At 36.1% G+C, this 27,650-nt stretch overlaps 1 protein-coding gene across 2 annotated transcripts; it reads right to left on the bottom strand.

Annotated features, from left to right (window-relative positions):
• On the bottom strand, positions 1 to 27,650 carry NUP155 (nucleoporin 155kDa). Of its 2 annotated transcripts, XM_010010411.1 has the most exons (34): positions 27,521 to 27,650; positions 27,078 to 27,174; positions 25,875 to 25,945; positions 25,173 to 25,265; positions 24,195 to 24,361; positions 23,616 to 23,721; positions 23,008 to 23,081; positions 22,609 to 22,700; positions 22,367 to 22,464; positions 22,122 to 22,274; positions 21,187 to 21,287; positions 20,078 to 20,248; positions 18,866 to 18,976; positions 17,888 to 17,982; positions 16,846 to 16,925; positions 13,799 to 13,861; positions 13,545 to 13,686; positions 12,668 to 12,734; positions 11,674 to 11,792; positions 11,382 to 11,485; positions 10,606 to 10,739; positions 9,216 to 9,407; positions 7,769 to 7,907; positions 6,966 to 7,101; positions 6,404 to 6,557; positions 6,035 to 6,139; positions 5,745 to 5,899; positions 5,530 to 5,659; positions 5,152 to 5,265; positions 4,560 to 4,680; positions 3,561 to 3,671; positions 2,229 to 2,365; positions 1,472 to 1,572; positions 1 to 251 (listed from the first exon to the last, which is right to left on the bottom strand). In XM_010010411.1, the coding sequence occupies exons 1-34, from the start codon at positions 27,636 to 27,638 to the stop codon at positions 113 to 115; spliced, it is 3,990 nt and encodes a 1,329-aa protein (XP_010008713.1). In that variant the 5' UTR covers positions 27,639 to 27,650; the 3' UTR covers positions 1 to 112. The 2 variants fall into 2 exon arrangements, with proteins under 2 accessions (XP_010008713.1, XP_010008714.1); XM_010010412.1 differs by lacking the exon at positions 9,216 to 9,407.

Here is a 27,650-nt window from a genome sequence, read left to right as displayed (position 1 = left end):
CTTTTTAGAATTTCTGATGATCTGTTCTTCCAGAGATTCACTGCAGACGTCTCAACTTTCATTTTACAATTCATTTTATTTGAGCTACTGACTGTGTTACTGTATTAGTCAATTAGTGGAGCCGTTCTAATTTAGCCTGTAGTGATTTAAAATTCCCAATAGTAGTCTGCACCATTAGCGTCGGGGTCATAGACTGAAGTTCAACCAGGTAGCAACTAACTGCATCCAAGCAAACATTTGTGAACTGTCGCCTGTAAAGAAACATAGAATAATGATGAGTTCCTTTTTGTTCCTGTATATTAGAATTAATCTGAAATAGAGTGAGCATTCTTTGAGTTCTGACGGAATAACATCAGCAAGACATCTATGAGCTACTTCGAAGTATTTAACTTAGAGAAATAGATTTTTGAAATCTAACGCTTGTGACTAAGATGTAATGGGAAAATAAATTCATCACTACTGTTTATCTTGTATTAAACATTAACAATAAAACATGATGCTTAAGAACAATGTGAAATATTTAATATTTAGATACTTTAGGAATACGATAAATCTAAGTTATTTAGTAATTTAAATATCTCAGTCTCAAAAATTCAGGTATTAATATCTAAGTAGGTTATTAGACAACATTCACTATGTTATTAGAACTTTAAATCAGCTAACCATAAAAGCCCAACAAAATGAGAAAAGATAGATGTAAACTATATGTGAACAGGGGCTATATACATGTATATTTTTAAGAGATTCAGAAAAAAGTATGGTAAAAGGAGTTACCAACAATTTGTCTAGTCCAGCTCACTACTTTTGAGACAAGACAGTTTTGACTGAAGTTCGTATAGTCTATTCACAAAAGTTTCTGAAGCTAGAGGTTCCATAATATACATGCAACTTACTTAAATACATAGCTCTGCTTCCAGGTAGAAACTATTTTTTGTTATTAAAATGGAATTCTTCCCTTTTGCAGACTAAGCTGAATTTAAGTCTTGGAGAGTGATTCATCCAGCAACCTTTTCAAAACAACTTGGGAAGATCTACCCTCATGTTTAGTCTTCTCTTTTCCACAATACAAGAACTCAGTGCTTCAAGGCTTTCTTCATTAAACACTTATTTCTTTCACAAAACGCCTAATTCTCATTTTTCTCCATTTCCTCTCATTCCCTCAAATTTGTCTGTACTACTCTTTAAAATAGTAGTACAAAAAAGTTGCCAAAATTTACAAAATAATCCTCTCAGTTCCTTATGAATTTCAGTGAAGTGGAGAAAATTAGCTATATTAAAGCAGTTTATAGATAGGACCCTACAAATTCCCACCAAGTGGTTTTGAATGAAAAATCTCAGTAGCTACTGCTAGGAAAGAAATACCTAATTCACTCAAAAGAAAAGAAGAAAAGCTTTGGGGATTGCTGAAGTGCTGTGCTCTAGGATATTTTATCTCTCTTGTTAGTTATTAGGGTATAGTTGCATTTCTCACCTCAGAAGAACTCTGCTTGGATCATGTACATATGCTGATAATAATACATGAATACACTCTAGAAGGTGTAAAGGCTTTTTCATTCTATTCCAATATGGGTCCTAGAAAAGATTCAAAGATATTAAAGAGGCAAATACTATGGAGACATAATAAAAATTGCCAGCTGAGGTAATTACTTATTCATTGTAACAAAAATGTAAGAGAAATGAGAATCCTATTGTAATCTACATTAAGTCTATATTTAAGTACTATTTTGATTACTAAAACCATATGTGAATTTAACTTTCCATTACCTAACAGTCTGTAAAGTAATAGATTTTTAGGAAGATCTGAACTCCTTACACTCTAAGATACCTGGGTAAAAAGAATTTCGTTTAATTCTTTAAGCCTGTTCTACAAACCAAAAGTTAAAAATATGACTTCTTACTCTTTATGCCTATTGCGCCAATCGATTAGACAAGATGCAATAATATAGCAAATTTTAATCATTAACAGGAAACAAATAAAATTAATCTAAATCATCGCTAGGTAAAATAAGAGAATTAACAATTGCCTTCATACTTCAGGATTGAAATGAATAAAACCAACAGCGGTGGGAGAAAGCACTAAGAGCCTCTGAGTTAAAAAAAAAGAGAGCGAAAGCTTTGAGGCTGGTATTTTGATATATCACACCTTATGTTATATTATGTTTCCTGTTAAAGACAGACCTTAACAGTAGCTGAAAACAAAATCTTTATTTTGTGGATATTTTCCTTACCCGTGCTTTAAACAACTGATCATATACTTCAAGCAGCCTTGGCAATGGCGTTCCAATTTCTTGCATGGTGTATGTTACAAAACCTACATCCCAGTTCAAAGTGCAGACCTGTTGCTCTAGAAACTGCACTAAAAAATCTGCAGGATGAAAATAATGGGATGTTTAGATTCCAAACCGTTAACTGCAGTCTAGCAAAGAAAGGCATGTAAAAGCTATTTACTCCAAGTTTAATTTTCTGTCTTCCACACAGCTGGTATCTTTCTCTTTTGAAACACATGTAACAGTTTCCCCACTGAGAGAAAGATAAGCAAAACATAGCTTAATATTATCTTTGGTGGTATAAATGCATGGAAAGGGATTACTTATATTAAGTACCTTATTACAATTCTGATATGGAACTGTGCTGTAAAGAAAAATTCATTAACTTATGTTTCAGCAGAAAAGAATATACTATCATTTCATTTGCTAGAATAGCCAGCAACACTACTGCATCTTTTATCATGTTGAAGCGTCAGTAACCATTAACAATGAATTGTTCAGCACAAAATGGTTTTACAATACTAAAAATATATCGTTCAGCACTAAATATTCTTTCATGATATTTTAGTATGTAAATACTGTAAAATGTAGTATTACATACATTTAGTATGTAAATACTGTAAATACTGTAAAAGAGTATTTAGTGCTGAACAATATATTTTCCAGGGTTTTATATAATACCAAATTGTCAAAATAAAAAAGCATCTTAAAAGCAGAAAGAAACTCCAAAAAGGACCCAGAAACCTCCTGAATTCTTTTTTTAGAATCTCCCTCTGCAGATAGCAGCAGATACTTGAAGCGACAGCAGACTAAAATCTTACTATATGTATAAATACACGTTTTTACTTTGTACTTTGATACAAACAAACCGTATTACTTTTGAAAATGGGATCTGCAGATCTATGCAAAAGTAACTGTTGCTGCCCTCTAAGCTTCACTTCCCATTCAGGGTGAAAAACTGTAAGTTCTGGTTTAATCCCTAGCTAAATTCTAGAAGAAACTGCACGTGTAAAAACTGCAATGGTTTTGTAATCATACCTCATGATCAACTCCATCACTACTGACAGTTTAAATTATTCGTGAAATTTTTCACTGTAGCCGAAGCAACAAATTACTACAGTAATTACATATCATAAGTGTATAATTATCACAAAATTACTAATATTCTTTCCTTTAAGATTTTAAAAACTAGGCATTTCTTAGGTTAAAAACTCTTTTAAGAGGCTAAAAAGAGAGCTGAGACTCATTCATGTAAGGCACATGTTTATTTACTATGCATGCTAAACGACTTGCCTAAAGGAAAGTAACGAGGTGTGCCAGCATATATCTTTCCAAGCAATACCATCTTCAGGCTAAGCGCTTGCATTCTGTCATCAGGGCTTAGGGACAAACTATCGCTCAGCTCTGAAAGTGAAAAGAAATCACATGAAGTTCAACATCTATACACAACTGTATCGAGGTACTAATGTCAAAATGTTACGCTATTGTTAGTGAAAAATCAGCACATGGAAGTGAAAATACAACATTTTCTGGTGTGTATGTACATATATATATTCACAGATTTTTGTTTCCTTTATGTTCAATGCAAATCTACTTAAAAGCAAACCCCCCAAAACCCCACCACCAAACCCAACAGCAACCAACTGTCAATCGCTGTCAATGTTTGCACAGTGGAAACCTCGAATCAAAGTAAACAAAACACCATCACCCAAAAAAAAAATGGCAGGAAAAGAGCGAATGACCAACTCATGGTAAAGGGTGAGGCACATTTAGGTGGCTATGCTTGCAGAGGTGTGCCCACTACTGTTCTGCTCTATAAAAAGACAAAGCCCTTGCATTTCCACTTCTGTCAACATTATAAAAAATCTGATCTTCCTAAAGATTCATTAGTCGTTGTCGCAATAAATTTAACTTTTTTATTGTAATTTCCTACTCATAAAACTGTCACACAAAATTTTAAAATATTCTGAAGTCCATACATAATGGCATCTAAGAACAAGAAGGGATGAAATGACTTCTTAAGTGGAATGTGATCCTTCAAGCCATACATGCAATATGCTTCAACATACATGAAAAAGTATTACTTTTGTGTCCCATAGGCACACAGATCAAAGCTCATAACATTAAAGAACTACTAGGTAACTATGTTTACCAAATACAGAACAGATCAGAAAAAGATGCATCTCACTTGGACAGCATATCTGTAGCAGCACACAGTCAATCTTAAAAGCTTTAATTATACCATTTTCCTACAGTTCTGGATTGTACCACTCATAATCCCTTAAGACTTACCTTTCTCAATGATTTCTTGCCAGAGAGTTTGTACCAAGATAGGATCAGAATGACCCGCACAATGTATAATTGCAAGCTTACACTCTGAGAGCTTAAAAGGGTCAGCAAATTCTCCATACAGCTGAAAGAAAAAATAAAAAAATTACCAGGTTTATATTGCAAGTAGGATAAAAATTTTTAAAATCAGCTTTTCTTTATTTTGTGTGGTAGACATCAGACTAGTAAAGGTGTAATTTCAGTAAATGTTGTCAAACAGTAATTTTTTTTTTTACTACGTTTAGTTTCCCTTCTTAAATACAATCTCCAATCTTATATGAAGTTTAATGAACACTGTTAACTTTCTAACAATTTTCCCAATAAATGAAGAAATGCAAGAGACTTATTAAAGAAGATAAACACAAGGAAGAAATTAATGTACTGTAGATTGAAGGAGTATCAAAGTACAGGTAAAGTATAGGGTAGCAGACGTTCCAAAATCAGGAATGACAAACTATTAATTTTCCTAGTCTGTGTATGATCATCCTCTGCAAAAAATTACCCTCCCCCCAAAAATGTGATAAATCGTTTTCTAATACAAACAAATTTTCCTCACCCTGGTTATATCCATCAGCTCAGCATCAAGCTGGGAGATTGCATCCTGCACTGAAGAATGATGGGAATACTGCCGTTGTAATGTTTCTTGTATTTGAAGTTGAATCCTTGCAACCTTGTTTAAGAAGAATACAGTATTTCAAGTCTGGATTAATTTCAGTTTATGAATACACCCAGGCTTAATTTTACCTTAATTAAAAGTAGAAATGTTCCTGTCTTATACCTCAGTCTCCTATCAACTGCATAACTTTGGCACATCAGAAAGATAACACAGAAAACTGTTTCTACAGTTGGTAGAATGTAATAAAAATGTCATATTCCAGGAAGACAAAGTGAAATAATACATTCACAGTGTAGCTTAGATTAGTAGCTTTCTTACATCCATTTTCTCTTCTAGTTCATGTAGGAATTCACCATCTGCAGCTACAGATGACCTAGCAGTGGAACTTTTGGCACTCAAAATGGCACGTGCAATGTATTCAAGACGCTGCTGAAGTGAAATTTCCGTGCTGCAAAACAGATATTCAAAATATTAGTTTATTTCCCCAGCCCCAGTTACCTCAATATAGGCGACAGACCACATATAATCCATACCTATGCAGGTCAGCCAACTTAGCCAATATTCTGGCTGCATTACTAAAATTTCTGTTCTTTTCAAAGTATCTCCAAAGTAAATCCATGTAACGGACTTTGTTTTGGTCAAGCTTGGTCATCCGCACGAGGTAGGGCTCCAAAAAGGGGGCAGTAACCTGAAGAAGTCATTAAGATATCATTTATATTTTTGCTCTCTCCTCTTTTTTAAAGCATCAGCATTATTACAATTGAGTCTTCCAGTTCTGTGGAATCCTCTGATAAATTAATTCATTATAAAGAGATGAACTCACCTGTAATAATTTGTCTGCCAAGTCAACTTGTATCAACCAGTTGTAAAGTGCAGTACTGAAGAGTTCATCTGTGGAACGCTGAGCCAGCTTTAGCATTTGTTCAAACTAGGGGAAGAAAAGGTCAAAGCTGTTATTCCAGAAGTGGCTGGTTACATCAAGCACTGAATATATATGTGACAATACTTAGGTCACATTATTTGCATGTCATTTCTATGAACACTTGGTACATAAAGCTGCCAATCACGGCAAAGCTTGACTTTTATCTACTTTGCTAAACTATTCTGTAATCATTTTTTTTTAATAATAAATTCTACACCCCTTCAAATAACACTTTTGTATGGCAGGCAGTAATAATTTTGAGTTTCTTACATGGTGCCCTGCTTCTTCATTGCTTAACATATTGGGGTCAGATGATAGCACTGGAGGACCTGGCTTTTTGGGTACGCTGGGAGACTGAGGAGCAGCTTTACTTTGATTCACCAACTCTTGTAGGGTGTCAGTGATACACTTGTAGCTGTTCAATCTGTGAACAGAGCAAAAGAAAATAAAAGCCTTACAATTATTACTGCAATTATCTATAAAATACTCTTCTATTATTATTGTATGCCTTTGTAAACACAATTTCTGAAATTTCAAAAGGTCACAAATTACTGTCAGGTAGTTGCCACAATCTAGTTTGTTCTCAATCATCTTTCTAACAAGTGTTTCTGTAATGTTCAGATCACAGCGTTTTCTGCATCTATCAGTTTACCCTCTGTTCAGATTAAGTTGATACCATATTAATAATAGCATGCTAGGCAAAACCATGTGTATTGCCCTTATACAGAAGGTTTGTTTGTCATTACCCTGCATACCTTCGCCAAGGTACTTTTCCAATCACTTGAAATAAAAACACCCTATATAATGGCAGTAATGTATCCTGAATACTTGCCTCTCTTGAAAAGCTTGAAGTCCAACAACATCCTCTTCTGGTTCTCCATTTTTATAGAAATGAAGGCCAAGACCTTGGGGATCTTTCTTCTCCGCAGCTGTGAGAGAAAGTTCCACTACTCCCTCATAGAAACGCACTGGAGGGGGAGGGGGGGAAACAAACACAAAACTAAGTTTCACCGTTTGCTACTAAATCTATGACAAAAGGGTGACATAAAACACTTCCCGTTTTAGCAAGCAAGAAAAAATAAACCCTATTCACTCGGGTCTGTGTCATAGAAAAGTTTACACCTGTACCTAATCTGTGGGAACATATAAAAGTTTGAAGTTACACTTTTATAGAGGCTAAAATCTTGGCTGTTACAAGAGTTATATCCACATCTAAATTATGTACTAGCTTCTAATGCACGAAACAGGATTCTGAGCCATCTTTCAAACAGCATATTTGATACGAAACCTTATCTGCAAAATACAGTCATTTACCCCCTGCTTACAAACAGCCTGACAATTTCCCTAAAAATATTTTTACCACATATATGAAAAAAATGGACAGTGAAATATGAAATAAGTGGAAGAGAATACTTTTATACAGAAGTGGTTTTTTGGTTGGTTGGTGAAATCTAGAAAGGCTTTAAACACAAACAGTTAACACATACTAATTGCAAATGTTATTAAAAAACTGTTTATGGTAAAACACTATAAAATCAGTTGAAAGTTAGTAAGCAAAAGAAACAAAAAATAAGATCGCCCAAAAGGATACTACAAATACTATTTGCTAGAACATGATCAGTGATTTCCTCTTACCTTGCCTATACTGTGCACAAACATTAGCAAGGTCTACTTGATTGCTGATCTTCTGGTACTCTTTCAGTGACTCTCTTAGCATCTTCTCTTTCTCCATTCTGCTTTGAGCCTGTCGAGAGCGCTGAAGCAGTTCATTTGCCTGAAGTCAAGTAACAGGAAAATGGAAATTATTCACATGAACACAACATGGATATTGTTAACAATCTGTTACCATACTGAAGCTGAAACAATAGAAACGACATCCTCTCAAAAACACTCTATCATCACTTGATAACACTACATTTCCAGTAGAAAGACTGAACAACAGCAGTAGAGAGAAGGGCTTAAGACTTAACTAAGTGGTTCCCCATTCTCCCCTCACCAGTTACTTTTTCAAATTTATTTGAAGTTAGTTTTTCAAATTTATTTGAAGATCGTCTAAGACTACAGTTCTTAAACACAGTTATCTTTTGATAAAATTGAAAAGCTCAACATGAGCTGGCAGTGTGCGCTTGCAAGCTATCCGTGTCCAGAGCTGCATCAAAAGGAGTGTGACCAGCAGGTTGAAGGAGGTGACCCTGCCCTGCTGCTCTGGTGAGATACCACCTGCAGCACTGCATTCAGCTCTGGGTGCAACAACACAAAAGGGATGTGGACCTGCTGGAGTCCAGAGGAGGCCACAAAGATGCTCCAAGGGCTGGAGCACCCCTCCTATAAAGACAGGCTGAGACAGTTGAGTTTCTTCAGCCTGAAGAGAAGGATCACGGGAGACCTTAAAGCAGCCTTCCAGTACCTGAAGGGGCCTACAAGAAAGCTGGAAAGGGACTTTTTACAAGGTCATCTAGGGGTAAGACAAGGGGGAATGGCTTTAATAAAGTTAAAGAGGGGAGATTCAGATTAGATGTTAGGAAGAAGTTCTTTACTGTGAAGGTGGTGAGGCACTGGCACAGGTTGCCCAGAGAGTTATGGCTTAAACTTCTGTCCCTGGAAGTGTTCAAGGCCAGGTTGGACGGAGCTTTCAGCAAACTGGTCTAGTGGAAGGTGTCCCTTCCCATGGCAGAGGGCTTGGAACAAGGTGATCTTTAAGGCTGCTTCCAACTCAAACAATTCTATGATTCTATGAAATTCCATGAAATCAGGAAACAGACAGAAAACAAGAGACTATGCTGAGGAAAGCCTGGAGTAGGAACACATTTTATCAACATCAGGATAACAGTTTTATTAGACATAACACTTGAGATAAAGACCCTATGAACACTACAAATAACTGCAAATGCTTCAAACCACAGTTCACATAATTTTTAGCATTAATCAACTAAAGATGCAAATACGCACACGACTTGCCTTCTTTAGTTCTTGTGCCCCTGAAACTACTTGAGCATAACTATTTACAAGCTGCCCAAGTCATCTCATTTGAACATGTTCTAAAGTTGTATTTTGCTGCTGTAAAATCTAGAAGCATGCTTACCTTTGAACATACAGCATCATCAGTGCTATAAAGAAGAGGACAGATATCTTGCAAGTGGGCAATGATGCCATCCACAGCAGCATTATCTCTGATGTAACAGTTTACAAGAGAAGCAATCAGTGCTCCAGTCAACTCTCTGTCTCTAATTACCAAGTCTTTAAAAGCGGTAATCTTTAGATGTTCTTGAAGTTCCTGAAAATACACAGAATTTCATTAGTTTACCAAAGTTTATTACTTTATTCTGTTTAGAAACATCATCATGTGGAGCAAAATTAACTGTTTCCTAGTAAATAAAAATATACAAAACTCCAATATACACAGCACAAAAATTTATTTAAATGAATTATTTAAAATACACATTAAATAGCAAAATGGAAATAATAAAGTAAACCCTATCAATGAAGGCACTAGACTCCAGGATGCCAAAGGACAGAGAGAACTTCTCTCAGCAGACTGCTATCTTCCCTATGTGTCACTTTTGTTTACGTTATCTGTAAGAATGGAATTAGCAGTTCCCCTCACTTCACAGGGCACTTTCAGAACGCACACCCTATAAAATGAGTGTATCACAGATTTTAATAATCTGAATACTGTCATAGGTGAAAACAAAGACAGATACATAGAAAGGAGGAATTTTAAAAGTTTGAGGTCTGTGCTCTTTATGGTTTTTTATATTAAATTACATTGAAGTTTATTAATTTTTTTTCTTATCAGGAACATTTGCTCACATAGAGTTACCAGTAGTGGCTGTGTAGTGTCTATGGACGTTCACGAGAAGCAAGAAAATACTATTACAAGAATATTATTACAAAACCTCTGAAACTACTGGTGATAGAAGAAAAGACTGCATGGTACCGTGTTATCGGCTGGGTTTAAACCACAACACCTGGTCTAGTTGACCTTGCTTTGAGCAGATAATCTCCAGAGGTCCCTTCCAACCTCAGCTGTTCTGCAATACATTCTAGACCCCTACTTACACAAAAGTGCAAGGGTTTCAGACTTAACAATCCTATTGCTCTCCACTGTTAAACCTTTACCAACAGTAAGTAAAAGAGTGAATTCCTCCTGGCTGGACAACATTGGTCTATTAATTTCAGCACAATTTGCACATTGTGCTTAAGGTGACAACACAGTGATTATAAAACCATACTCATTTTTAAGTAAAATAAAATCTATTGTGACACTTCAAAATTGGGTGATGAGGTCAATACTTCAGGTCATTCTCTTAAAAATAACCAGTTGCAACCAAAATAAAAACCTGTATGTGGTTTAAAATTAATTATATATTTCTCAAAGAATTAAAGTAATACTTCTTTGGGAATATTTAGGTGTCAGAAGAAAGTCAGATATTATATACAAACAAATAGAAATCGTATGATTCAGCTCGTACCTTCTGAAGCTCACCTACAACAACACTGAATTGGTGCTCACACAGCAACTTCCATAAAGCCAGTGCCTGGCAGGTTTTGCGAACAAGCTGCTGGATGCCTTGAAGTGAGGTCTTCTCAGTTAGCTGTGCCTCAGCTGAAAAAACAAAGAGATTGTCAATAAGTAACCATTTTACACATTCCAAAGTGGTATGTAATTTTTTGAGGTTTTACAATAACAATCTCCATAAGTTTCTTTTTTTTCTCTGCTGTTCTTGATTAATGCTGTTTAGCTCTCTCTGGAGGAAAGTGCCACATTAAAATTTCCTCAAAACATATAGTATCTGTTAACATTTATTTCAAACATTTAAGTGTAGTAACATGTTTTATATTCACTGAAAGAATAATACGGGCACGCTTATTACCTGAGTGAAACAGAATTGGAACAGTTCATGTATTTACTTTTGAGTGCTTTCAGTTCAGAAATGAAGCAGCAATAATTATATTTTGTCATTTAGCAATCCAAAAGAGTTTATGGGCTTTGGAATGCATAAAAAAGGAAAAAAAAATTAAAATTAAATGTCTACCAAATTCTACATGATGACTTAACCCTCTCTCCTGCCAAAAATAATCCCAAAACCAAAAAACCTTCCCACTATTGAAAGTGAGCATTACATTAATGTCAAATTTGTATTGAATAAAAGGTATTTTTACTCAGAGGTTTTAAAAAGAAGGGTGAGAAAGGCAAAATCTAAATGCACCATTCCCTCATACTTCCTTTTCAGAGGTAATTGCATACCATGGTACTTCCTCTGGAGTTCTTGCTGGACTTGCTGAGAACTTCCACCATCAGGCCGCATAAAACCCAGGAACCTCTGCTGCAGATCAGCTGGTGTGCCGAAACTGCAATTCAAATAAAAAAATGTTAATATTATTAGAAATACTAAATATTTTAAAGATTAATCTAACAACTCATTTCTAGCATCTGGAGACCATACATACACCTTCAATTCACCACAGACACGCATGGTATATTTTTTCAAGAGCTGAACATTAAATACTGCTACTAAACTTAACACAATTAATAATACCTTGGGTTTCCAAGGGCTCCTACTGTAGCAAATTGAGAATTTCTATCTAGAAATTCTTGTAAACCTTTTAGTTCATGTAGTACACACTCCAGCACATGGGATGGAACACTGCTTTCCACCTGCAAAAGAAAACAGACTTCTTTAGAGAAAGCTTACTTTCCAAACATTTACAATTTTAAGCTAAAGCCACTAAAAATACAAACACAGAGAGAGTACAAGTAACCAGAATAACAGTAATGCTGCCACTAGAGCACTACGTTGTTATACCACTGTCACTGAGGTGAGGGGACGCATGTGAAGAGGCAACAGTCCACTGAATATACACAGTATCCAAGATGCCACCTTCTTTGCCCGTGGAATACCCAAATAAGCTGTGCTGTACTATATCCAACTCTGAACTAAAACAACAACGGAGGATTGCTAAGACACAGTGTATACCTGCCAACATCTTCCAGAGTCTCTCAGTTACTTTGTAACTGAAGGAGGAAAGCTCATGTAGTAGTTAATTTGCATTGCTGAAATTACTCAGTTCAGGATGCCATTAACATACACATTAACATACAGAAAAGATACTGTTATTTTGATCATGGACAAAAGTGAAATACTAAGATGTTACGTCAGGAAGATGCTGGACATTTTTTTTTATACCCTCACATAACTGCAATGCTTCTCTAACTCATTTCATTTTCAAGCTTTGTCTGGAGGGGGTAAGCAGAAATGAAGGAAGTGCAATCACTGAACATGGAGAAAACTGGGCACTGCCATTTAACACCACAGATCAAATTACAGTCAGGTTTCCTAAAAAGTAACAGTGAAAAGAGTAGCTTAAAAATATTTAAAATTACTCCTCAGTTAAGAGCACAGGACTTAAGAAAACATTGAAATGACAATGGTTTTTTTTCTTATCAATTTATAACTGGGAACGTAAGTATGATGGGGCTTCAGACATATACTATAAGGAACTTTTAAAACCAGAAAATTATCTTTTACATACTGCAATAACTTCTCGATTGCCACTTTTGAAAACTCTCTCCACAACTATACTGCCATCCCAAATATTTCTGCAACACAAAAACAAGTACTGTGTTAAAGATGTGTTAAATGCCAAGTAATTTAAGTATTGTATAATTTCTTGAGAAAAAAATGGTAATGTTATTTACTTCAAAGTCTAAAACAAGGATTTCATTTGAATGACAAAGATTCAAAAAACTTATTATTATACATTTCTGAATGGTATAGATATACATAATTGACAAAGTTTCAAATTTTAAAACTTTAATCATAATTTAAATATAGGCTGGTATTATTCTCTGGACATAAAAGTGTAGGCAAGCAAGTGTCATAATAACCCAACAAGCATGCAGAAAGATGACTAACATATGAAGAGCTCTGTTCTTGCTTGGGGTGTTTAGCAACGGGGGACTCAACATCCAAGTAAAAGAATCCTCTTTAGTCTTGCTTCATTGCACTGATTTGAGTATTCTAAGCTTCTTAATGGAAAATATTTCAAGCCAGGACTTGAATCCTGTAACTCATTCTGCATTTGTTTCATCCTTTAGTAGGAGTTCGAAACATACAGCTCACAGGTTTGAAAAATAAAACCACAGGTTTCAGACTTGTGCATATACACGCAATTGCTGGATCAATATCTAAGCAAATCTCCTGTCCCAGCCATTCACTGAATGTATTACTATTAAGAGAGCTGAGAAGAGAAGGTATTATATTAATAGGTACTTTAAACAAAACATCAAAATGCACTTTACTAATTTCAGATTTGAATGCTATTAAGATAGGATTCACCATCTACAAGCATTAAGGAAAACTATGGAACAAATTGAGTGACAGAATCTCTTTTTATACAAACACCTCACCCTATAATCCGTGCGAAGTATATGCAGATGCCATTGTGCCTTCCAGAAAATACTATCTCAGGACCCATCATTCCAGTACCAGGGTGAGACATGGAATTCCCAGAAGGATATATGGGAGTTGACATATTACGAGGTTGTAAACCTAGGGTACAAGTAGGTAAGTATTACTCATTTGAATGCAAATAAAAAAGCCTAGTTGGGGAAAAAAAAATAATAAAAGAAATTCTTCATTTGTCCAGCAAAGATGGTGTTACCTTGCCCAGGTGTTGGCAAAAAGCTAAGATTAGGACATGGAGTATCAACAGACATGGAGGAACCTAAAAGGGGAAAGAAATAAAGGTAAGTTTTTCAAAATAACCAACCAAAACTGAACCAAAGTATAACCCATAAAATCCCCGTGCAAAAGCAGCGAAGGTGTTAAATCAAGTACTTTAAAGTTAGAACCATTCTAACAGTTTTTATTTACAGTTAAGTACCAGCTTGCTTGCACTCACTTCATCAACCCAACACTCCGTAAGTGAACCAAATGGATATGCTTCCTTCAAGAGCAGTTATTAAGCTTTTTTTTTTCTGCCATCATTCACGTGTTGTTTATTGCACACCATCTGTTTCCTGCAGTGAATACAATACTGTCCATATACAACTTCTTTTTCTGTACATTCTGACTGCTCCCATTCCTGATATGGGCACCTATTCTCAAAGCACTTCCTTTCAGTGATTTAGATCTTTCCAAAGAACAAGAATTTTACTGTCAAAGTACTTAGCTCAAAGAAACTGGTATTATTACTCTTAATTGTTATGTAGGGCAGTTCAACAAATACCACAGCAACACTGTTAACTTGGAACATTCAGTTTGAGACTGTCAACAGACTTAGATTCAGCTGCAAATTAAGTCTGAATACCTAACTTAAAACCCCAAAACATCAGGAACACATGTAGTCATCTACAAAAATGTCCATGTACTATTAGCACGTAGGATGATACCTGACAGAAAGGGCAGGAAAAGTGTCATGCTGAAAGTCTGGCTTTTATCAAAGAATCTCTCTCTCTTGCCTTAATCATCGCAGTTCTCTAAACCTGGCAAAACACAACTGCACAAAGGATAACAAAGTCCTTCCCTAAACAGTGCAAATGCATTCTCAGAGCACATCCTCCTGCGTGCCAGGCAAAGCATAAATTTGCAGAAAAGCAGCATGCAAATGCATGTAGCTAGACTTTCAACAGCGAGAACAAGACGGAACCAAGTTAAAGGTGCCTGGACTTTTAATGCTAACATTATTGTAATGTAGTATCACATGCAAAACTTCAAGGTGTTTTAAAAAATTTCTGTAAGTGCTGTCTGACCCACCACACGAGACCACAGTATCAGAATCTTAATTTCACATGACTGTTCTCTACCCTTTGAGCAAACGGAATAAGGAGTAGCAGAAGAATGGTGCCATCTTCCATGTGCAGCTGACACTGAAGCAAAATGGAAAAATGTGTTTCGATACTAAATTTCAAAAGGCATGTATAAGAGCAAATGACAAAAATATTCAAACATTTAGACTTGGGAAAAATACATTTACTTCTAAAAGGAGTTGCCATGTTGATTACAGAGCTTCTTATAACTTCCCTCACACCTTACTTTCATTCTCAGCCTGCTCCTAGCACCTGCTCTCCCCATAGCCACTGTCCTCTCCAACTCAGATTTCATTTTACATTCTTATGCCTTGCCTCAGCTCCTGCCCATATTGCTATTGTTCCACAGTATCAGGCTTGGAAAGCGATTCCATTGACGCATTAAAAAATGTCACTCCTCTTGGTTTTTTAATACTAATTAAGAATTCTGAAAAAAGGGTTAATTGATTTTCCAGAACTTCATCCCAGTTCAGCATACCCTTCTCCAGAACTTATGAATTTGGGTATATGTCAAAAATTTCTTCATATTCCAGGCAATCAAGTTTTTTCCCCAAGTCTCATGTGTAAAATGGAATGCTACAAATCAGATAAAGGTTAAAATCTTAGAAATCAATGAGCTCCTGATTTAAAAAAAAAAACAAAACAAAAACATTAAAGTCGGTAATTCAGATCACAAGTTCCAAATTCATAATTTCTCTTTTAAAAACCCCTGAGATCTGGAATTGAGTAAATCCTGCAGCAGTGTAGAAATTGAGTAATACAGAAAGGCCTCCACTCCAGTAAGCTCAAATTCTGAGGAGAAAGAGCAGATGCTATTCTCATCTGTAGATGGCACTCAAGCAGAAATCAAATGTTGAAGCTAGAGCTTTTACAGGAAGAAATCACTCCAAACAACTAACCTATTCCTTGACCAAAACTTTTGTTCTCTTCTCATAAGCAGTATTTGCAGAGGTAACAGAGTAACAGAGAACACTGTCAGAAAATACTCTGTTACAGCCACAGAACAATCTTTGTAAAGTTTGAACTATAGTATTCATAAATTGTTCTCTGGCTGCTGAAGGGCCTCTGGCAGCAACAAATGCTTATCTTCTTCACATAATCTTAACAGATTTGTCCTGGGTTCAGCTACAGCAGTCATTTTTTCTCCTTCTTAGTAGCTGGTGCAGTGCTGTGTTTTTGACTTTCAGTCTGGGAACAACGCTGATAACACCGATGTTTTTAGTTGTTGCTAAGTAATGTTTACTCTGACCAAGGACTTTCTCAGTCTCATGCTTTGCCAGAGAGGAGGGGAAGCCAGGAGGAAGCAGAGGCAGGACACCTGACCCAAACTGGCCAAAGGGGTATTCCATACCACAGCACGTCATGCCCAGTATATAAACTGGGGAGAGTTACCCGGAAGGCCCAGATCGCTGCTCGGGTCGGGCTGGGTATCGGTCGGCGGGTGGTGAGCGGTTGTGTCCTTTTCCCTTGTTATTCCTCTTATCATTATTACTGGTAGCAGTAGTGGTTTGTATTATACCTTAGTTACTGGAGTGCTGTTATCTCAACTCGTGGGAGTTACATTCCTTCGATTCTCCTCCCCATCCCTCCGGGAGCGGGGGGAGGAAGGAAAAGGGGGGGAGTGAGCGAGCGGCTGCGTGGTTCCAAGTTGCCGGCTGGGCTTGAACCACGACAAGATTAAATACAACATTCAGACATATTTTGAGATTACATCGCCCTCTCACTAAATTCAAAAATCAGTCAAGAGAAATGGAAAAAAACCCTGTAGTTAATTAAGACAGTGAGTGGAAAATCAAGGACTATTTCAGACAAAAAGAACACAGGTACTTGTGAGGAGTCAAAATACAACATACTTAAGGAGAAAAAACCCTGTCCAAACCATGAAATGGCTGCCACTTACTCATAGGAATAGGAGAACCGGGAATAGGTGCGATGTTGCTTGGAGCTGATGAAAATCTCATTTGTGCCTCTCCACCATACCTAAAGTTTACATGAAAAGACAAAAATTCCTCACACTTCATAGTTCATTTAATTTTCCTGTCTTTGAGGATGAACAGCAATTTTGAGGGTCTTTTAAAATGGGGACTAAAAAACCATCAGCACAACATTTCAGAAATATTTCTGTATGATACTTTTGTCAGAAGAATATAATTTCTATTCATCTCTCTCCTATAGTGCTACATGAGCACTTTGTTACATCTTTCCTTGCTAACACCCATCTCTCTAGAGTTACCCACATTTTCTCTTAGATAACAAAGAGCAAATATTCACAGCCTACTGAGAATAGATAACTGGATGTAACACTGGCACAAGTTCTGCAAAAGAACAAGCAAGCTTTTGCGAACACAACATTCAAACTCTTGCACAAGCGTACAAAGCTGCACATTTTATCATCACTCTCAACAGCTGTATCTTACCAAAACCCTCTTTTCCTCCAGACTACATGCCCTGTGAGGACAGCCAAGATACCTACAATATACCAAGTTGTTTAAGGCAACTGATTAAAATACACGTATCTGCATCATATCTAAGATATGCAGTACTTAATATAATAGATGACAAATGAATCCTCCAGAGTGGAGGCCAATATTTCCTCACTTAATTTGTAGGGAGTTGGTCACATCAAAGCTACTTCTACACATTGCACTTCAATGAACAGAGACACTGTGAAGTATAGATAACCGCACTTCAAACAGGTTAAACATTTTCAGTAGCCTTCTCTACATGTGGAATAAAAGCACCCAAAAGGAGTATTATGCAGAAATCATTACAGGAAGCTTCCTTTGTTTATGAGCCCTAAGTTAGTGCAGAAGCATTTTCTACCAGGTTTAACAAGTCTATGCTTATTTTGAAACAGTGCTTGCTGAGGCAGCATGTTAAAGAGCCTGTACAATTACTTAGTGGGTACAATATTCGGAGCAACCTACAGAATTGAAACTTACCTGAAGAATGCTCGAGTGGCCCAGGCAGATACTTCTCTATCACACGCAGCATTAGAACACGCCAAGATAAGGCAAGTGGCACAGGCCTGATCCTCCTAAAGCATATTATATTATCAGTGTAACAGCTTTTATCAAGTTGATAAGAAATATAAAGGAGTTATATTGCTCAGTAACTAAACAGTAAATACTTTTTGCATCATTTTATTTAGAAGGCCAGGAAATCAGCTCTTCCCAATTAATACAGACAGGAAGGGAATTACAGTGAGGAATCCCCCTATAGCAGGTAAGTTTCTGTTACAGTTTTTGCAAACTCGGTATGATTGCTTATAGGAAACAATCCCCACGCCTGTCACCTAAGTATGACTAAGATTCATGCATTTTCTACATCAACATAAATTAAGAAAACAACTATACAAATAACGGTTTGCATATTCTAATGGCATGTTAAAATATCACTAAGTATATCCTATCGAAGTACAAGAGAGTAGGTTACAGTGAAAATTCACTAGATACTGATCAGTAGTAGTCAAAACTGTAATCCATGACAGCTTCCTTCATGCTTGTTTATTCTTTGCCTTAAATAAAAAAATGCAGACCAATACTACACATCTTACTGGCCTTCAGAATGTGAAAACCTCTTGTAGTGGTAGGAATTTAGCCTTTTTTGAAACTCTTCCTCCCCTACTCTTAGATGATTGCTTTTCCACAACTAAGAACTACATTATGCTCCTGCATACAAGACATAGGAATTTTAGGAAAAGCAAATTATACGTACATTTTTAGCTACCATAAAATGAGAAATTATTCTCTTTATACAATCTTATGTAGACAATATAGGAGGAAAAGCTGATACTTTAACCAGTGTATGGTATGTCAACTAGATGTTTATAGCAACAACAAAAAATGCTAAAGAAAGTGATTAGATTTACATAAATAATATTAATCTTTCATTTTTTGTAATAGGTCTGAAGTTCTTACCTGATGCAACTTGAAAAATCTTTCAATCTCTTCTCCGTCTCCACCTATGTTGCTGACAAGCAAATGGCGCAGCTGATCGACGGGTCTGAGCTTATGAAACATAAAGCTCCCCTGAAAGTAACCGAAGGTAAGTCACAATGAAGCTGTCTTTACTCTGGCCATCCTAACACCCGCTTCCCACAATGCTTATCTTTAGCATTCTGAATTTTCTTTCCTAACAGATCAAAGTATAACATGAGTGGTGCCTAAAGCCCAGTTCCCATTCACATGCAGAAAATTCTCCAGTGAGTCTAGGAAAGGCTGAAAACACACCGCAATGGCTATGAACTTCCACAAACCGAGTTAATTTTGCTGTTCTTAGCCTAACATGAAGCATACAGCATAAACATATAGGAAGTATGTACAGGACAGCAAGGCTCTAGGTATCTTGCAAATCCTCAAATCTGTTTGGAAAATATGCTTGACAAATTCAGGATCAAAGTCATGGCAAGACTCTAGACTCGACCATCTTGCCTGCATCCATACTAGCTACAGGAGAGGGTCCAATCAGTGCCTTTAACAAAACAGCTGCCTTTTAAAAAAGGCAGATTTAAGTCTAGAAATTACAAGACATTAATGATTAAGCTTCTTTTTTTTGCCCGTCAGTTACGATACTTAAATGACCTAAAAAACTACAAAATGTAATCAGAAAAGAGAATTAGTGAAGTTAACATCTTTTTTCTTTTTGTGGGTTTTGTTTTTTAAAAACCCTTAAAACCAAAACAAAACCTTTGGGACCTCTATGACAAAGACAAAAATTTTTTATTGAAATTCCAATTGCCAACAGTATTACTCAAACTACTTTTTCTGGGCAGCCAAATGTCTGTTTCGACTTCATACAATTGTGAGTATAACAAAGGTTCTAAGAACTTCTCAGATGATCTGTACTGCAGCAGTCTCTGGAGACCAGTAAAACCTTTTGATACTCTGCACAAAAGAAGCTGGCCCAAAAGCTTTGAGTAAATTTAAGTAGAATCATAGATCAGTTAGGGTTGGAAAGGACCTTAAGATCATCTAGTTCCAACTAGTTTCAGCAGTCTTCTTAATTCTTTTTATGTTCAGAATATAATCTTTAAAACTTATCCAAAATGAATTACCATTTACAGGTTAAGATCAGACTTCCAACTTCATATTTCCTCTACTGATTTCCTATATTAAAAAAGTAATACTCACCTGAGCTGAAAGCAGAACAAACTTCTTAGATGGCAGCATGTGTTGCTGCACAACTACAGGTGAATCAGTTATTGGAATAATATCTTTATTTAATGGTGTTACAATCTTCTGAACTTTAAATTCATCAATAGCAGAAAGAGCCCAGGAATGTCCATCAACACGGGTGGTCATCTGAACAGCAGACAGATATTACTGAAAGTTTGGTAGCAGACATGGATTTTGTACATCCATGGTGATATTTTACTATTTACCATTTGAATTTATACAAAATAGAATCTACTCTTGACATGAGGAAACCCAAAGAAAGTAAGTAAATGCCTTGCTAAAAAGAGAGGGGTAAGTTTTTGTAGGGAAGGGAACTGGACTAATTATAAAGCTCCTTTGTAAGTTACTAGAACAGCAGATAAAAACCTGCCCTTGAAAATTAACTGGCACATTCTCTCCATTCACTCCAGCTCTACGACTGCTCCTCCCATTAATACTGTTTTTGACGTATTACTCCTTTACTTCAGCACAAGACTTCAAACTTCCTTCAGAACTGCAGTACATGGAATGTTCTCCCCGAACTGACGTATAAGGCAACTACCCAGCTCTAACCACCTCGTACAAACCCACTCACGTAACAATTAGGAAAAAGAAAATCGGGGGTGGGGTGGGAGGGAGAATTAAAAAAATAAATTATAATTCTGTCTGATTAACAAAGATGTAGTGTATCAGTTTAAATAAAGAAACCCAAAGTCTCTACCACCTACATTTTAAACAATTTTTGCCAAATTTTATCCTGAGCAAACACCACTATGGACTGTGAACTATGTCTTCCTACGCTTGTGCAAAATACGCAGCATATTACAGACAACAGTACTTTCAAATATATTAATTAGAAGTCTTAGAAGTCAAGGCAATTACTTTTGATATGCAGCTCACATCAAGCTAGAAAGTATGGCTGAACTAGAAATTCCTATTAAGATATCAGTTACCATCCACTGACAAACCAGCCTATTTTTTTTACTTTGAAGTGTATCAATTAGTAGCTTTGTTAATGTTTCCAAACTCCTGATGGAAGTTTTCTGTGAACTACCCATTTCTTGCAGATAGCATTATTCAAGTACCTGTGTTTCCATCATTGGTTTTTGAAAAGGGAAAGAATCATGATTAATACACCACAGGATGTCATTATCCTCATTTTCTGAAGCTGCCATCAGCAGGACCCCTAGCAAAAAGAGCAATATTAAGTTTGCATTAGAAGCAATACTCATGCATTAGATGCAAATTCATTAATTCCTTCCTTATTTAGTAAAACTCAATCTTTAAGTCCTAATGATAGAGTATTATGTCCTGAGTCACAGGGTTCTCCAGAAAGTCTCTTTTAACACCACTTGCCACCTACTTTAACAGGTATAAACAAAAATGAGGCTACAATAAGTAGAACATGACTCAAAAATGAGATGTTTGAACTGATCATGGATGAAAAATTATCTGGAAATGACTTAAAAGGATAAAAATCACTACGTATGACTAAAAGGGTCAGCAACACAGAGATACAAATCCCCCTCCCATTTGTGCAGCACTTTTAAAAAAGCTTACAATGAGAAGTGACTTAAAAGTGAAACCATCTAGCAGCTGTTTGATATCTTATATGGTAACAGTAGCTAAATGAGTTAAAAAATAAACAGCAAATGCTAAACTCAGCATGACAGGCACTAAATAGGTAAAAAGCCTTTTCTATCCCCAGCTTTCAAGAAGTAATCACACATGCCTAGAGACATGTAGTCATATTTTGAACACATTAAGTCTACTTTAGGTGGAGATTAGAAGAAAAAAAGGTTGAATAACACATGAACAGAGTTCTTTGCTCAAACACTGCACCTTGCAAAAGATCTATGTTCTGAGAAACACAACCTTCCACTTCAAAAAATCCCCCATTAGCACACAGAAGCCATGCTTAGTTCTGTTATTCCCACTGCTTCAAACTCCCCAATGTAAAAACAGTGTGATTGTGACACACACACAGAGAATCTCATCTGAGCTGTGTCCCACTGCTTACCTTTGCTATAAAGAGCTCTGTGAACCTTTGAGGGCTTCTCCACATTAGAAGAAGCTGAAAATCCAGGTGGCAAACGGATGTGAACCAAGGTTAACATGGAGGGACGAGCTGTTGGATGTTTAAACTGTGAAGTACTAAAGTACAGTCGGACACCTGAACAAAAGAAAAACAGGTCTCAATGTTGCTAAACTGTGCAGATGCCATTTATCATTTTAAAAAGGGGTCAATTAGCATTTTTTTCTTACCTGCATGTGTGATTGCTAATAGTTGACAGTCTATGGATTCTGAATTTTCTATCGCTGCTATCTGAACAATAGGCTTAAATACAGAACGATCTATTGTTCTAAAAAACAAAATCAAACCACAAAGAAATAAAACAACCCATATACTCTCCACGCAAAGAAATAAGCAAACAGTCTCCAAAAATACATCATGAAACTATTGACCCTAAAGAGAGCCTCTTACCTTACAATTGTCATAAACATACCTAGCAATGCTCCCAGCAGCAGACACTATAGCATTTTGTGAAAGAGAAGTAACCCTGGTCATTCCTTCACCATCTTGTCCCAAATCATAAACCTGCAATTCAGTAATACAGCTTAGTGATTTACAGGTGAATTAATTAACACAGCCTCACCAATCAAACAGCAATTCAAACTCTATTTTTACTTCACCCGCATGTTACCATAAAATTGAGGGGAAGACCAAAAGGCTACTCCTTCCTCAGAAAACAGCATATTACGTCTTCAACACATACTTTTTACAGAAAGATAAACTGGATTATTATCCTGACATACCTACATGGAATTCCTAGGTATTGAAGAAAGCTTAAAAGTTACATTCCCATTATTAACGTAGGCAACACTCATTAGAAAAAGTCACATACCTGCAGCACTCCTTTTTCTGAGCGTGTGTATAAGATACTTCTAGAGTTGTCAATGGCAATTTGAACTACGGGATCTGGTGAGGAGGAGGAAAAACGGGAGAACCAGCAAACCAACACAGAATTTGGTGAAAACAAGTTTAAGACAGAATATAAAATAACTAATTGTAAGTTAACAAAAACTTCAGGAGTTGCACACAGGACTTCCTCCAGACATGACTTAAAACAGCAATCAATTTCACAAATTATTAGTAAACTGAAAAGAAAATAAGCAAAAAATTTCACAGTATTTTCACATTAATTTTTCACTGAACAATGAAACAGGATAAAATCATTATTTACAGGTTCTATGGTTTGCAGTGATCTCACTAAGCACATACTAGTTTTGTACTAGAGAACACTAACTTTAGTTATAAATGTCAAACTTTCCAGGCTTTTGTATCTGTATCTGGAACTACACACACAAGTGACCTGATTTTTATCAGCCTCTGCAAGTTTCGCTGACAATAATTAATGCTTTGAATGAGGAAACTATTCAGTCTGACTTCCTGGTAGTATTATTTTAAAAGTTTACATGAATTATTGGTTAAGTCTTTAACATCAGCACTTACCATCCTCCGAGAAAGTGAACTGTAGCAACGAAGGAATAAGGAAAGACAGCGCACTCTTTGAATGATTAATTTTTCTACAGCGTTGGCTAAACCAGCCTGCTTCAGCCTGCAATTTAAAACAAATACTGTGTTTAAAGAAGAACAAAGAAACACACACCCCCCCCCCCCCCCCCCCAAATGTTATATAAGTTATTAACAGGAGAAGTATGAAAAGAAGAAAAAGATCTAACTACACGCACTGACTTAATTGAAAAAGAATGTACTATTCAATTGAAAGAAATAAGTGATCATTATAGGTGACCATTAAAAGGATAATTTTACATGAAAAAGGGTGCGGGATGTCACAATTTTAATTTTATTTTTGAAGTTGACCAGAGCTGCATCGTTATCCCTCATGCAATTACTACTCCTCCAAAGAAAATGCATCTATACTAAGATGTCAGAACTGTTGTGCAACCAAGCCACGCACAACTAAGGAAGAAAAAAGATGGCAAACCTGGTATGTTTTAGAACTTCTAGTGCCTAGATGCCACAACCATGAAAGAATGAAAAATAGCTGTGTGTAAAACAAATAGTCACCTGATATGCTACTTCATATAAGCAGCCATCTTTTCCAGCCAAAAAGATACGCCCATTATCACTGGATGTTATTGCCATAACGCAAGTATTATCAGTCGGGAGTGAATAGAGAGGATCTGGTAGCAGCTGCATTCCACCAGACATACTGTCATTGAGTGATCCAGCACCTTAAGTAAGTAAATAAATCCTCTTTAGGATTCTAAGTTGCCATAACAAATATTACAGGTCAGTGATAAGTATCATTTCCGAAAACAGAAAACAGTAATTTTTGTAAATACTAAACAAATTCTGGTATAGCTGTTCTCCAAAGTGAACTGCAGACTAACAAACCTGTTTTAAAAAAAAATTACAGCAAATTCTCTGTATAAGTTTCCAAATAAGGAAATGCAATGTTTTTAATTTCTATACATTGTTATCTTCTGTAAATCGCGACAAGTCCATAACACAGATTTCTAATTTTTTTCTCTTTCACATCAAGATAGTATAAAAATAGAGCAAAAGATTGTAATCCTCTTACTTTCTCCAAACAATTTTGTATTTTCTCTATTAATATATATGGCATAAAAAAGTCTTATCAGGTTCTCAGTTCTGCGGTTGGAATACAAATGCCAACCAGGTTAATGAACTGCATTCATCAGCTCAAAGATTCATGCTCCATCTCTTCTCTTTCTCTCCAACACACTGTTTAATTAACAGGAGTACCTGTTTTTAAAAGCTCTTTTTACATTAAACAGGTGAATAATGCAGTTCAACGCTCCTGTGGGAGTCCAGGATTCAGCAAGTTCACACCTCATAAAAACTACTACCTCTGACCATAACATGATTTAAAAATTAGCAAGGTGCTTAGCACAGTCATGGTTTTTTTTAATTATTATTATATTTTTTAAATAGTTACTAATAAAAAAATCATGTATATTTGTTAATGCACAATTGTATTAGTAGTGAGAAGGGAAAATAACACGGAGAAGAGAGAATTACCTCCTTGTATATTAGCACAACTGAGCCCTAAAATCACAATATCCACAGGGGTAGCCAAAACAAGTAAGTGTCGTACATGTGGCTGGAAGATACCTAAAGGAGGAGAGAAAATAAAATAATGGTTGGCAGCCAGCCTCTCAGATCAAACGTCATATCCAATGCATCCACTAGAAAGACGCATAGACTGATACGAGGAAATACATCATATTCAAGATGGAACGATCTGTGAAACTCTAGAACCAGGAAGGAGTTTCAGTGGTAGATTCAGATTCCAGTTCACGAAATAAAGGATCTTGAAACTGACATTTTTCTTATAACCATACTTCTTTTAAAGTCAGTACTATTGCCAATTCCGCTTTGACTTCAATGTTATCTAGATGTTATTACCAAAAGAACTGGGACACGTAGAAACCAGGGTCTCATCTAAATTATCACTTGAATGTGTAAATTTATAAACAGCACAATGTTAGAGTATGACGTGGAAAAAAAATGCAAGTTACCAGCTGTCAGGATAAATGATTGATAAACTATGTATTATTTTTGGCTTGTAATTAATTTCACATTTCTAAACCCAAAACAAAACCATATATCTTGTCTATACATGTATACACACAACATAGATTTTTACATATGGATATACAAAAAGCATATATAGAAGGTTCTATAACTGCCTAATTCTAGTCACTGTCATATACTTCTTACCTCCCTTTGGCTTTACAAGACCCACTGCAAGAATAGTTTCACTAAGTCCATCAAAATAAGCCAGATCTCCCCTGTCAACGAACAAGAAAAGCAAACAAACCAAACTGTATAAAACTTGCCACACAGTATCACATAATAAACTAAATTAAATCAGATTCTGTATATTTAAACAATACTTATTGTAACACTCTAAAGCCACTTAATCTTTCGTTTTGAGTGAAAGGAGATCTAGCAGAATAGAATGACAGAAAAGTTTTGCAACAAAACTATATATGCAATCATTTGAGCTGCCTGGAGTGCCTACAGCTGAGTTTCAAACCTGAAACACAGCTGCACTGGTTTGGATTTTTTGATTTTGTTAATTCATACTCTGAATTGCACAGTGCAGCATCTGCAATACTGATTCACATCAAGACAGAGAAACTTACAAGATCCCCCCCACTAAAATTATCTAAATCAAGAATGCCTAACCTCCTTCCCAGCAACTTGTAATACCATGCAGTGTTGTTTTATTTGGGGAATGTATTTAATACAGTGACACAACATAAATGTATGGATAGGAGCTATGTGAGCCACAATTTGAAGTTCTTTTTTTCTTTTTTTTTTTTTTTTCAGAAAATGCAACAATATGCAGAAAGCAATTCTTACTAAAAGAATTCTTAATACATCGGCAAAGAAAGAAGCAAACCTGCAAATCACAAACGTTATCACTGCCATTTGAAAATACAATTATTTTTAGTTTTATACATCCTTAAAATAAGCTAGGCAGGACAGCTTCAATCACAATACTTCTAAGTACTGTTTTTCAATACTGCTGTATTTCTTACCATTGAGAAAAGCTCAGTCACTGTACATGCATCAGAGTACTTACTAAATGTACTAAGAAAATTTAGGTAATTAGTGTAATTTTTTTCTACTTTTTTTGGATAAGCATAAATATAGCAGTAAGTTTAGGCTTAGCTATGTCTTACCCTAAGCAAATCCCTTCTTTCACCTCTAGATGACTTGGAGGCAATATTACTAACTCTCAAAAACCCTTAAATACTTACTACTCAAAACTTTTAGTAAAACCTGATAGGAATCAAGATAAACTGAATGCCACACCTCTGTGCTACCAGTAAACAATCTCCCATTACTGCAGTCTCTTAGTTCCATGATAATACAAATAATACCGTGCCCACCAAGAATGCATTTTCTACATACCCGTCTTCATAGTTCCACAGAAAGATGTCACTATCAATAGTCAGCCAAGCTCTACTGATTTCTGGAAATACTCCCATCATACAATTGCACTGCATATCTGAAGTTCTGCTGATGTAAGGACTAAAAGCATTTTGGCTAGCAAAGGCAAAATCCCCTTTGGAGCATTTAGAAAAAAAATAGTGATTACTTTATATACAGTAGTACACAAACTGTCTACCATACACATTAGAAGTTCTTCATACAGAAACTAGTTCCACCAGCAACTCTGGTAACAAAATGGATCCTGTTACCACTTAAAAGTGTTACGAAGGGAAAGTAAACAATATCAAAGTTCATTATGGGACTCTGACAGAAAGACCATGGAAGAAAATATTGGAAAAAAAAAAGTGTGTTTCTAATATTATCACTTATGCACTCTAACACATTATTTTTCATAAGGATACGTCCAAACTGCTCCACTAGCTCTGGGGGAAGTGGGACTCTGCGGACTGAGCTGATCTCCGGAAGATTGGGTATTGACAGCAAACCTGGTCCTTGCAAAGGATAATCCATATCTGACATACCAGAAACAGT

This window comes from Nestor notabilis, unplaced genomic scaffold (genome assembly GCF_000696875.1).
Source record: "Nestor notabilis isolate BGI_N333 unplaced genomic scaffold, ASM69687v1 scaffold13932, whole genome shotgun sequence".
In the NCBI taxonomy this organism is placed as follows: Eukaryota; Metazoa; Chordata; class Aves; order Psittaciformes; family Psittacidae; genus Nestor; species Nestor notabilis.
Note: the sequence above shows the minus strand (reverse complement) of the source record. Positions and strands in the feature narration are given on the sequence as shown.